This window comes from Acanthaster planci, linkage group LG11 (genome assembly GCF_054643075.1).
Source record: "Acanthaster planci isolate LZ-2023a linkage group LG11, COTS_SCS, whole genome shotgun sequence".
Taxonomy (NCBI): domain Eukaryota; kingdom Metazoa; phylum Echinodermata; class Asteroidea; order Valvatida; family Acanthasteridae; genus Acanthaster; species Acanthaster planci.
The window spans coordinates 8,955,611-8,968,814 of record NC_141787.1 but is presented as its reverse complement, the minus strand read 5'-3'; the positions used below and the strand labels follow the sequence as shown (position 1 = coordinate 8,968,814).

The window sequence follows — 13,204 nt, the reverse complement described above, 5'->3', positions numbered from 1 at the left end:
GGAAGCAATTTTTTAAAACAGCAAACCGGTAAAACGTGACTTGAATAAGAACTATAATCGTGGCTTTGGAGGATTTTTCAAGGAAACTAAAGTACAACATTTAGGCAGGGAAGGATTCTAAGAGGCTTAAAGATTAGTCTCTCAAGACAGGTAATAAAATAATTTCCCCATAGGAAAGTACATGGTATCTCCACAGAAAGTGAGGTAAAGTGCGCACTATGATTCTTGAAATTAGGCTTCAAAAATTGAAATTTGTCTGCGCAAAAATCATTCTATAGTACCATGAACCCTCTTACTTCGAAACATGAAAGACTTTCTCAATTTTTTTTTAAAATAAAGGCTTTTCACACTTTTCAGGAGACCAGGTTGCCAACCCTTGTTCGTATAAGTTCATCAACAAGAGTGGTGACAGCCAGCAAAAAACACGTAAAGGCGCCTGTCCATATGTACGTTTTTTGGGTGTGTGGCGTACACGATGCGTTCATGCGTTTCATTTTCACGGACCCCAAAGTCGAGTCCATTAACATAGCACACGTGTGAGTTGCATTCTGCCGTCAAAATCGCCTGGGAGCGATTTTAACGGATACATGCCGGTAACCCTTGTCGCAAGTGTTGACGCGCACATGGAAAGGTGCATTAATAATTCTTTACGTATGTTCAGGTGACTTTGTAGTCAGTCAAATACTAAGCTACCCGCCTCTAAGAAGCGCCCCTCTTCAGTTGAAAAGAGCTACGTTGGTTGGGAGTGTTCGTTTTGTTGGTAGCGATGCAACTGTGACGCATGCATTTCCTAGTCGTTTTTGAATCGTGAACCAGCGAAGTTCAGTTCGACCAAAGGAGCACCCTTGCAAAGAAAATGGCACCCCTTTCTTTGTCCAGCTCGAGGCCCATAACATACCATGTACAGAACTTGAAAAATCCCCAGGGTGACAGCCTACAATCCATGCACTGACTGCCACCAGTATAGTTTCCACGCGGAAAACGACTTCAGGCGCCTTTCCATAATGCGCGTCAACGCTTGCGCGAAACGTTGCGTATCTGTTGACTGCCGAACGCAACAAACACGTGTGTTATACATGTACGTTAAGTTAAAGGAGTCGACCAGGTGCTTCTAACCGGTGGAGAAATTATCCCTAAAGGGCCAGCACTAGAACAGGAGAAAACATTCGGCAAAGCGAGCCCAGCCGAAAAACAACTTAGGCCAACATGTACTTTAGCCTCTAATTGGAAAGGACTCTAAAGCAATTCAAAAGTGACTTTGTGTTCAAAAAAGACTCACAGGCAAAAAAAACAAGCGTGATTTATTGGTGGTGTGAGCAAGTACATTGCTGATCCTGTCTGAACCATAGAAAGTTTAATAAAATATAAACAAACATTCGAGCTTGTACGAGCATGCAAAATTTCTTTTTCACGGAAGTAGTGGGGGGCCTGTTGGCACACTTTAACCTTGAAATATAGCACAAATTGACCTTTGGAGATGGTGGCATTAATATGCATAAGTATTATAATATGATATTGATATGAATAGGAATGAGGTGTAGGGTGAAAAATTACGGTACAGGTTGACTTTTGGAAAGGGATAGGCATAAGGTCAGAAAGTCTGGCACATGTTGATCCTGGTGTATGGGATTAAAATAGGAATAAGGCATAGCACGGGGTAAAAATTTTTTGGCACAATTTGACCTTGCTTATGAAATTATGGCACAACATGATGCAACGGGATGAGTCATATCGTGCGTGATGGCATACTGACTGGCCCACCAAGAGGTCCAAAAGTAATTAGGAAGTAGGAAGCGATAATCCCTAAACAAAAGGACCATAAGTGCCGCCGGGTTGTGAGTGATAATTCCTAGAAAATGGACTGTACATAGCGGGTGAGCTGTGTCGGCGGACTATTGTGTTAATGATTACTTTGTGTACGCTGGAAGTGAGCGTTAGGGAAGTTATAACACCTGGTAACGTAATACAGATGATGAGTCTTGATTTCTCAGAGCAAGCCAGCAGTGACAAGCCATTCTCTCAAGTCGACAAGCAATTTCTAATGAAAGTGAAGGACGGAATCCACCAGCGACCTGATGGATATTACGAGATGCCGCTTCCTTTCAGAGGAGAAGAGCCGGACATTCCTGACAACAAGGTGTATGCGCCATATCGATTAAACCACCTGAAGCGACAATTTGAAAGGGATCCAAATTTTCACAGCGATTACATCTCATTCGTTGGAGGCATCATCCAGAAAGGTCACGCTGAACAAGTACCGAAGGCCCATCTCGGTAGAGAAAAAAGTGTGTGGTACATCCCCCACCATGGCATATACCATCCCAAGAAACCAGACAAAATAAGAGTCGTCTTCGACTGCTGTGCCACCTTCCGTAGACAGTCAATAAACAGCAAACTCCTACAGGGTCCAGATTTGATCAACAACCTTGTGGTCTTGTGCATGTCTCGACAATATCGCATTGCGTTTATGTTCGATGAGGAGCAAATGTTCCACCAATTCAAGGTTAACTGTGAACATCGTGACTACTTGAGATTCCTGTGGTGGGAAGGAGGAGACTTCACAACTGAGCCGTTGGAATACAGAATGGGTGTACATGTACACTTGTTTGGGGCGGTGTCTTCCCATGGATACGCAAACTTCAGTTTAAAGTCCATTGCAGAAGACTATAGGAGTGAGTGTGGAGACGAGGAGGCATCCTAATTTGTCCGACGGGACTTCTACGTAGACGACGGCTTGAAGTCGGTTACTACTACCAGTGAAGCTGTCATTCTGATTAACCAATCCAAGGATCTGGCGGGCTTTTCCTAGCCTTCACAAGTTCGATTCAAATTCCAGAGATGTGATGGAGTCTGTTGATTCAAAGGAACGTGCGAAGGGTATCCAAGACCCCGATCTCACCAGTGACACCCTTCAAACTGAAAGAGCATTGGGTGTCCAGTGGTGTGTGGAGTCCGACTGTTTCAACTTCCGCATCATTCTACAAGACAAGCCTTTAACGAGACGAGGCATTTTGTCTACGGTAGGATCCATCTATGACCCGCTACGCTTTGTTGCACCTGTGCTCCTGGCTGGCAGAAGAATCCTTCAAGATCTATGCATAAACCAAGCTGATTGGGATTCACCACTGGAAGAAGAGATTAGATCACGCTGGGAGTACTGGAGAAGTAGTCTATCTTGTCTCGAGGAGCCCATGATACCCCAATGCTTCCAGCCGGACTCCTTTGGAAATGTGGTATCAAGAGAGCTGCATCACTTCTCAGACACCAGCACAGCTGGCTATGCACAGTGTACCTACCTAAGGCAGATTGATGATCGAAATAGAGTCCACTGCTCAATTGCAATGGGAAAGAGTCGAGTGGCCCCCTGAAACTCATTACCATACCGAGGCTTGAGCTCAAAGCGGCAGTAGTATCCGTCAGAGTGGGTTCTTTACTTGAAAAGGAGTTGAAAACCGACACAAGACACATCTACTGAACCGATAGCTACATTGTGTTGGGCTACATAAATAAGGAGACTCGCAGATTTCACGTATTTGTGGCGAACCGAACTAAACAAATAAGGAATAAGTCATATCCCGGCCAGTGGAGACATGTTGCCTCCGAAGAAAATCCAGCTGGTGAAGGTTCCAGAGGCATTACATCCTAAGAACTTGCCATGTCCAAGTGGCTTAAGGGACCAGAATTCCTGTGGAAAAATAATCTTCCGGTCGAACAAAGATCGCCAAGGCTGACTATACCTTAGACGACAAAGGCAAACGGACACATCCACCCAGATATCTCGAACGACCCGTTCAGAAGCTTGTTGTCCTCCTAGAAAGGCAGGAGCAGGAAACTGGGAATCTCCACCAAGAAGCCTTTCATCATACCTGTCATGATTTGTGATACCTGTAACCACCCAGTGTAACTTGCCTAGTTCGTGTTAGTTTTACGCGTAGTTATTTAGAAGTAGCCCTTTTGAAGTAATGGTACCATTTTGTGCCACATGCTTTCCAGCAATAGCTTGATTGTATTCTGACTGTTGACATTTAAACTGATATAAAATTATGTTGCAAACTTTGGGGAGCCATGTAGATGTAGCCTGATAATCACGCCATTTGTGAATCGCCCTCTGTTGAAACATACGCAATGAAGCATATTGTCTAATCACAAACAATGGAACGAAGGACATGCATACAGGGAGTCAGCCCTTCCCGACTTTCGTTTTAATTCATCGTAATCATAATTGAAGCTGATAAGAAATGAGGGACTTATTTGGACTTACAACTGAAATATTGTCTTTGTATTCGATGTGATTCTATGACAATTTTGTGATTAATTCCTTTCATGACCAGTTGATTACATGTAGGCCATACTTTGTAATCTTTAACGTGGTCTATCCCTCTGATTTCGTCACACTTATAATCGATGTACACTACTATCATAATCTGGATTATATTTTGTGAACTACCGGTACTGTATTGTTATTTACAGTTTTCACGGAGCCAATTTCCACCAATAAAGCAGAGCTGGCTTCAGTCGAGACCCTTGTTGACCCCAAATCTGCGACCTCTGACCTGACCTATGTCGTGTGTATGTCAGAACCCCTGCGAAGCCCCACTACAGTACCACTGCGCAATCTCCGACGTGCTGCTGCTATAGCAAGGGTGCACCCTTCATGGGGTTGGTCATGTGTCGTTGCATCCATTGTTGCGATGACAAAGACGCACGGCCTGCCCTGCTCATTAACTTAAGAGCGCACACCGCCGTCCAATCCGCGGATTCTCGCCCTCCTTGACAACAACGGGCTGATTGGCGAGAACGCCACGAACCGCAGGAGAACGCTTAGTCAATTTCGCGATGGCGCCTTAATAGGCATGGGCTCTTACGCCCTCAACATAAGAACATACGTTCGTGCATGTGTTCGTATTTTGTTTCACCACAAGGTTTTCGAGAGACTCCAGCTTACCATTCCTCCCATGCTTAAACGAAAAAAAAAAAACCTGTCCTCTGAAACAAAATCCTTTTCTGAGCATGTTTTCGAGGGTCATTTTGCGCACAAGTAAGATGAGACTATTGCACAACTTTCTGGTCGTCGCCTTGTGTAGCAAGGTCTCTTTGGCAAATGGATCAGTGCCTGTGGAAGAATCGAGTTGGTTCGTATCAGAACAGCGCGGCGTGTACGAGGCGGTACAGCACCAGGTCCTCGCCTCATCGGTTGCGGAGTCCAGGTTGCGTTGTGCAAAGGAATGTTTGATGGATGAACGCTGCAGGCAGTTCTGCTACGGGCAAACTACAGGGCTGTGTGTGCTGGAGGATGCCTCGATATTGTCTGGAAGCGGGGCCAGGGCTAACAGTTGCACTTACTACACCAGACAAGGTAGGGACAGAGGACAATAATTCCTTCAATTAAAATTTTGGAAAACAACAGCACCATCATTTTGTGTACTATAGTGGCGATCGTTTTCATTGAGACCTATTTTGTACAAAACGAAATGGAGCAACTGGGTTGAGATACGAGAAAAAAGAGAAAGATTCAACAAATCTATTTCTTTTGACCATTGAAAAATGTATTCACTCGGTTTTCTGTAAATGTGTCAAAAACGACAATTATACTTATAAGAAACAATATCGGTAAATATCAAAAAGTGATTACAGTGGCAAGTATTGAGGTTCATCTGACCTGCGAATTATAAAGGGTTTTAAATGAAAAACGAATCAAAACTTGTGGAGAATGTGAACTACGAATTTATTATGTCCAATTTCCTCAAGTATCTAGATTTAACAATTTGTTGGTTATTTTTTCCACTCTGACAAGGAGCTAAGTTGTCAATTATATTGCTCCTCTTTTGGTAGTTTATATGATGGATTCACTCTTTAGCCTCTACGGAGATTTAACCAGCTGCTAAAATGCCAGATATCATTATTGTCAGTTCAGTGTATGGAAAGCATTCCTGTGTGCAATTTATTCATAAATAATTACTTCACGACACCAAGTAGGCTTGATGAATAATTCTGTGCAACGTCTCTTAATCAACTCGCAAGGCGCTTTTTGACACTAGAAGTAGCTTTTGGAAATCAAACGCATTTGTAAATCTTATGCATTTTAGAACAAAGTATGTTTTGAAACACTGAAATGTATTTTTGAAAATAAAATGCAGTATTATAGACCTGCCATGTTTTTGCGGTTCGAATGCATTCCAGAAACCGAATAAAAGTTAGACCTCACATGTTACTATTCAAATGCATTTTCTCGAGATAAAGTAGCTGCAGGTGTTAAACTAGGCACGCATTTCATCAGACATCTTATTCCATTTAACCAATTTAAAAAAAGCTTTTCTGTTTTGTTTTGAATATGTTTGCACGGTGTACTAGTAAGGTCACTTGAACGGTGCGATGTATCTCTACGCAGCGTGGTGACTACTATTTAGAGGCGTGGTAACTCTTGGGCCGTGTGTTCCCTTATTACAAAAATACTGACTTCTTTGAGTGGTGTAATAGTCTCATAAGAAACCATCTTTACAAGAAAGTTACAATTACGTATGTAGACGCACCTGATGATGCGCGTGTATGCAGTGTGCAAAGACATCAGCGGAATAAAAGACTGCTCTCCGTCAGATTGCCTGTGGAAACGAGGTGCAGCGCTGTTGTTGAGATTCTATCAACGGCCAATAATTACCGCATATTCATCTTCCACCGACTATATTTCTCTCAAGTTTTCAAGGATAGAGATTCGTCATTGTTATATTGTACCGTAGAACGCCGCTATAGCAAACACGGTGGGGTCCACACAAAATGTACGGTATAGACCTCTTCACTAATAAATTCATAATTATGCATGCATGAGCACAAATGGCCTTGGCGGGAAGAATTGTGAGTGGGCCATCGAAACTTTACAAGGGTGTTGGTGGGATCAGTCTGGTACAGTTTGACCTTTGCGACAAGTGGCAAGAGGTCACATCAATATGCATTCGCACAATAATAATGATCATAAAATATGAATGGGAATGAGGTGTAGGGCAAAATGTGTGGCTCAAGATGGCCTTTTGTAAGGGTTAGGCATAGCATAGGGTCAGAAAGTGTGGTACAAAATGAACTTGTGTATGGGATAAAATATGAATAAGGCACATCATGGGGTAAACATTTGCGGTACAATTTGACCTTTCTTATGAAATAGTACGATGAAAAACAGTTGATGAGTCATAGGTGGTGTGATGTCAAGGAAAAATACTGACTGGCCCACCAGGAGATCCTAAGGTAACCAATGAGTAAGAAGCGATAATCCCTAAAGAGAGTCTGTACGTGCCGCCGGGTAATGAGAGGGATAATCCCTATTGGGTGGGCTGTGTTGGCGGACTTTTGTGTTAATGATCATAGTGTGTACGTTGGAAGTGAGCGTTGGTTTGACTTTTAATCCTTGGACACTAAAGGAGAGAGAGCGCCCACCTGCGTTCGGCTTACTATGGCTACCGAGATCTGATTTACACAGGAAGAAAACCCTGCTGTCCCTAGCTGAATTTCTTAATCCTTTGAACTAGAGTTTTTTGCGTCGGTTACCCTGTACATGTATACGGTTTTACAAATTCAAACGGAGCGGAGCGTTAATGTGAATGTAACATACACTATTATATACAAATTATGAATTATCGGGGGCGGCATGACGTTGGTTGGGAATTTTGAACACGTAGCAAATGGATAAATTTATTCGTCATGCTGTGGGATATTGTGCAGAGGTTCCCGGCCAGTATCCGACCCGAGACTTATTATTCGATAATCATACCGGTAAGTAAGAACACAAAACAAATTCAGTGGGCTTCACATATTGGTCTCTGGTAGGCTACACTGGTAATGTTTATTTCCCATTGTTCATCATTGATTTTTTTAAAATAATTATCTTGGTAATTTTAATAATTACTACAAGGGTGATAACCGAAAGTTTGTCAAATTTGAAATCGGAGGCATTGCATGTACTCATTCCTTTTGGAACCATTTGTCTATAGTGACTTATCTTTTAGGAATGATCCTCTGCCTCATTTAACTGAAACAGTCCAGCAAATTTTCAGCATGTTTAGGCAAAACTCCATGCAAGGCTTTGTTGACTCTCATACTCTTGTCAAGTTTTCAAACCAGATCATCCATAATGTCCTTTGTGAGCTTCATTATCCCTCAAATATAGGTAACTTGACAGGAACTTATATTTGTCGAAAAAGTCTTGCTTGACTGCCCAGAGGGTCTTTCTGTTTGCCTTCTGCCTAGTGTGATCTTAATCCACGCCTTCGCGGACATATATATTTTTAGCCCTCATCTCCCTACTTGTTTCTCTGGCTTCAGCCAGCCAATCTTGGTAGGCGGTATTGTCTTCCAATTCTGAATTGTCTTCATCCGAGGTTTCGTCATCAACCTCCTCAACAGGTTCCGAGTCGTCGTCAACTTCATTCATGTCTGATTCCTCCTCAACATGGATATTTTCCATGTGCCTCTCTAGATTAGACTTCCGTCCGAGGCATTTGTCACTCCGGTGACAAGCATAGGGCTTGACTGTAGAAATATCATTCATGTTGATCCTGGGAAGGATGACCTTCAAATGACACGAAACAAATGAAATCGTTCAATATACAGTAAAAATACACGTGTATATGTATTATATTTCACTGCTTCTGATTTGCTTATTTCATTGTTTATTTTACTCAGATTGCTCTTTTTATTGTTCAAATTGCTCCTTTAATTGTTCAAATTGCTCTTTTCGTTGCTCAAACTGCTCTTTGTATTGCTCTTTTCATTGCATAAATTGCTCCTTTAATTGTTCAAATTGCTCTTTGTATTGCTGGGGGAAGTTACCATCAAGGTAAACACCAAACCTACACATGTCCAATGAGATTTGAAACTAAATGAGCTTTTGACTAAGCTCACCAAAATTTTGAACACCGTTTAAGTTTTACTTGCTAAGACGAGTCTTCCATTTTAAATAAATTGCCCATTTTTTAGTGTATGAAAATTAATTTATTTGGTACTGTTTTTCAGTGAATTAAAATTCTTTTACATTCCTTTTTTGTTAAATGCATGATAATATGCCCTGTTGCAGAGATGTCATCCAGGGAAGGCATAGCTTAGTACAAAGTTCTCTTCCGTCAAATGGTGAATCCAGAATTTACTGGCTGAAAACATTTCTTAGAAAGAGATTGATGCTTTACTTTTGCAATGAATCAGAAAAGAAGAGAAAATTTAGTTCGGCAAGATCTGCCAAAAATTCAGGACTTTCACGTGTGTAACAAACCAATGTTAGACTGAGGCCTGCGTCCTGAGATGACATCACAGTTTTCTCATGAATATGGGAATACTCATTAGCATAAAGAGCCACAAGCAGTAAAAAAACAAAAGTTGAAATAAGGTTAAATGAGACACAAAGGTGCGTTTAGAAAATTTGTATTAGAGAAAAAATTGATTGCAGCTACCCTTTTAAGTCAATAAGCGGCTCGAGGCACACTGCCTTCTTCCAGCGATGCAGAAATAGCTGAAACCAACTTCAAAGCGTTGAAGCGAAGTAAGAAAAATCCAGAAGACTCAAGCCAAGTGTCATCAAGCGCTTTATGGCTTGATTTAAAGAGGTCGACTTAGACTTACTGATAAACCCTGTCTCGATAATACATACCACTCACGCCAATCAATTGCTCACCCTCTAAAAACACCAGGGTCAGACTGACCCGGAATTCGGGTCCTGCCCGTGCGGACTGGCCCCTTTGCGGGTAAAAATATATTTGTCGCATAAAAATAGTTTGTCGCAATTGGATCACGCGATATGCTATAAGCATAGCACTGGCGATGTCGCCGGGCAACAAACAGTGATGGATAACGGCGATCTTTCCCACAGTGTTGATGCGTTGTGCCTACTGTATTGTAACTGTGTAATCTTGGGTGTGAGGAGTGCATACGCAATTATTGTAGGAGATGCACACTGTGCGTTGGACGTTGAAGCACTGTGTCCGTTTGCATGTGCGGCTCTCTTCACTCTGACAATGACAGATGAGCCCCGTTGTTAAACTTTTGTTCACGCATGGAGCGATCTGCACTTGAAACACGAGTATGCTCTTATCACTGATTCTCCTGCAATCGCCATTGCTATTGACATAAATTCTCATGCTGTTGTCTCTTCTCGTCTGCTCTTCAGTCTTGCCAATACTTTTCGACGGACTTTGTGCAAATAATGTCTTGAAATTCAACCAGTCGACAAAAAACCCAGTGCTCCTCAAATACCAGGTTTCTCCAGTAAACAGGTTTTCTAAATTCTAGATTGAAATAAAGACATATACCATTTCACGCCAAACTACTCACTTATTCCCTTTTCAGTGTGCAACAGCACCTACCAGCTTGGTCGTTTTGGTTACGAATTCCCGTTTCCTGCCTTTGATGATGAGTTTGTGTTAGATTTCTCCGTGCGGGCATCAGGAAACGCAAAGATTGCTTTCTCCACTGACGGCATGAAAGAAAACATCAATTACCATTTGGGTGAGTTCTAGACAAAAAATTGAAAGTAAGTAATATCCAAAACGGGCAAAGCCATTTTTTTTTGTTCTGTGCGTCGAGCTGAGAAACCAAAGCTCAGTTATCGCTGGCAGTATGTGTTGTACAATGATTACTTATACGTTGGAGACGCAACAAAGTGATGACAGATGGCAGGAGAAGTTTCCAAATGGAACAAATCAAGCAATTTCCTGCCAAATATGTAACCATAAGCAGACCCATCACTGAGTAGAGGAGGTGGGGGGGGGGCTGCCCTCTGGCGAACAGCTGGCTCCCATCAACAAAAACCATAAACATCAATATCATTTATTGTTTTTGTGTTATGTCCCCTCCCCTAACCGGTATTATACCCCTTATGCCCATAGCTTGTGACGGACCTGCCATGAAGCGTGAAAAACGTCCACTTAAACACGTTATCAACGTCCAGCCTCGAGTGAGTGGGGCGCGTATCACATACGATCACAATCCCTTTCAAATGTTGGCATTTGTTATTCAAGCCTTATTCGCACTTGGACCGTTATAATGTTCACTGTAGCAGTGTGAATGGAACGTCGAGGAGGATGATTTAGCAGCACAACAAACCACAAAAGAGAGTGTAGGGGTCTGTTTTTGCTCCGAAGTATATCATGAGCATTCCAGTGGTGTAGAAAAGCATGAACTGCGAAATGATGAATAGCTAAGGCACCCAAAAGAATTCAAGTTCATATTAGTAATCTCCTTTGGAGAAGAAGGTGTATTAACACTTGTATTTTTCCAAACCTGCATTGACAGTAATTGGGCAGAGTTCCAACACCAAGACCTCCATTCGGAGATGTCAGCGCTGCCCTTTGCTCTATCAAGTACCGGTAAGTGGCTTGTTAAGCGAGCATGAGTATCAACGATTCTGGCTGCGATACGACCACGGTGTCTTCGCCCTTGGTAAGCACGGGAAGGCAGCATACTTCGAGTGGAGCGACCCCAGCCCGCCGGCTATACCCGTCTGGTTCGTCGGCTTCGGCAGCTGGGATCGTCCTCAAGAGTGGGTGGTTTATCATCGTTGCATATGATGCTCTTAGTCTGATGCGGCAAGTGGGGGGGGGGCGTTTTCAGTCATGTACATGGCAGCAGCCCTCTTTCAATTTGAGGAAGATATGAGAACTACAGAATATAAAAAAGGGGGCCATTAGCATTCACTCGTTGAATTGGCAATAGTGATTTCAGTATTTGAACATTCATTTGACAAATAAGTTCATTCAAATAGTGTTAATAGGTTCATTCCATCCGCAGAGGAGAATTCTATATAGTAATCAATTTCCTTGTATCTTTAACTCCCTCATTCAGTACAGTACATTGATATGTCATTTTAGTAATAAATAATTTTGGAATTTTTATTTCAAAACCAAGTATATTTGAATCAGTTTTCATATGCAACTTTTAAACTCAATTGTTAAAACATGGCTAATAAAAGCATACACCAACTTGTATATTGTATAATAACTTGCCTGCCCCTGCATCAGCTTATGTCTTGGCCAGCTAAACTTTTATTAATAGCTTTTTGGGCAACAGCCATCACACTCCGCATCACAACTCAAGAAAAATGAAGGATCCTTTGCACGCAAGCGATTTTGCCTTGCCCAAAACTTGCATCCACAGCCACCAAGGTCTGGTGCCACCACTGCGGCCATACAACTGTGACGTAATAAGAGACCCCTCAGTGTCACCAGAATTATTGTTTGTTTGTGTGGTTTTCGTTTTAACTTACATGTGCTTCTTTATATCAAGTTTTAGAATTAGATAGAGTGGAGATAATTATTTTAGACTCTTTATGCGTGTGTGTTTAATTGAAATAAGCAATAACTTTATAGTTCCTTAAAAAAGGTATCTAGTGTGAACATGCCCCTCCCTCGGTCAAATTATTCGGCCTCAACTGTACACCATTTTTTCCGGCAAATTTGTGCACGAGGAATATGAAAATTACCACACAATGCATAACATATCATTAGTTTTGACTAATTAATTTGTCTGTAGGATTTTGCAAGAACATCAATTGTTGAATATTTCATGTGTTTTTCATGGAAACGACAAGGGACATAATGAAACGATGGCGCAGACAAAAAGGGCATAGCGCGTCCGAGGTTTTAAACTGACAGACAACATTTCATACAAACAAGCCTTGTCAATGTCAATTTAAATATGTAGTGCCGTGGCTTTCCTTATTATGTGAATAAAGACTGTGAAATTTGTCTTACACGGTGACTAATATTGCCTATGCGTGTCTCATGTGTGTATATATATATTTCTTTTTCTTCCTCATTGCTGAAAATCATTGCTGAAAATGTGCTCACTTCACTTTATTCGTTCATCCAAAATTGATCAAGAAACCCAATGATTTGAAATATATTGCCAAAAGACACGTGATCAGTGTACTAAGTGGGAAGACAAAATACCACACTATGATTGCACCAAGGCCTTGTTTATATCATAGGCCTTGTTTTTATATAGCCGGCACTTCACCTGTGCCAAAGTATTGCCATTGGCGAACAAAGGAAATTGCACACACTTGAAGCTGCATATACCAGGCATGAAATGGGACAGAGGAGTATCCACCCCCATCAAGACCAATCCCTATACACACTCCAGCCTATTATCACTTAACACATCTCCCCTAGATGTCAGAAAAGAATTCCTGAGATACCTGTATACCAATGACCAACACAAAGGCGGGGGTGTC

At 41.9% G+C, this 13,204-nt stretch overlaps 1 protein-coding gene across 1 annotated transcript; it reads left to right on the top strand.

The window, feature by feature from the left end:
• Nucleotides 1–4,035: 4,035 nt before the first annotated feature.
• On the top strand, nucleotides 4,036–12,733 carry LOC110983830 (uncharacterized). Its single transcript, XM_022243409.2, has 3 exons — nucleotides 4,036–5,356; nucleotides 10,321–10,479; nucleotides 11,266–12,733. Exons 1-3 carry the CDS (start codon nucleotides 5,011–5,013, stop codon nucleotides 11,538–11,540), a joined length of 780 nt encoding a protein of 259 aa, XP_022099101.2. The 5' UTR covers nucleotides 4,036–5,010; the 3' UTR covers nucleotides 11,541–12,733.
• Nucleotides 12,734–13,204: the final 471 nt, after the last annotated feature.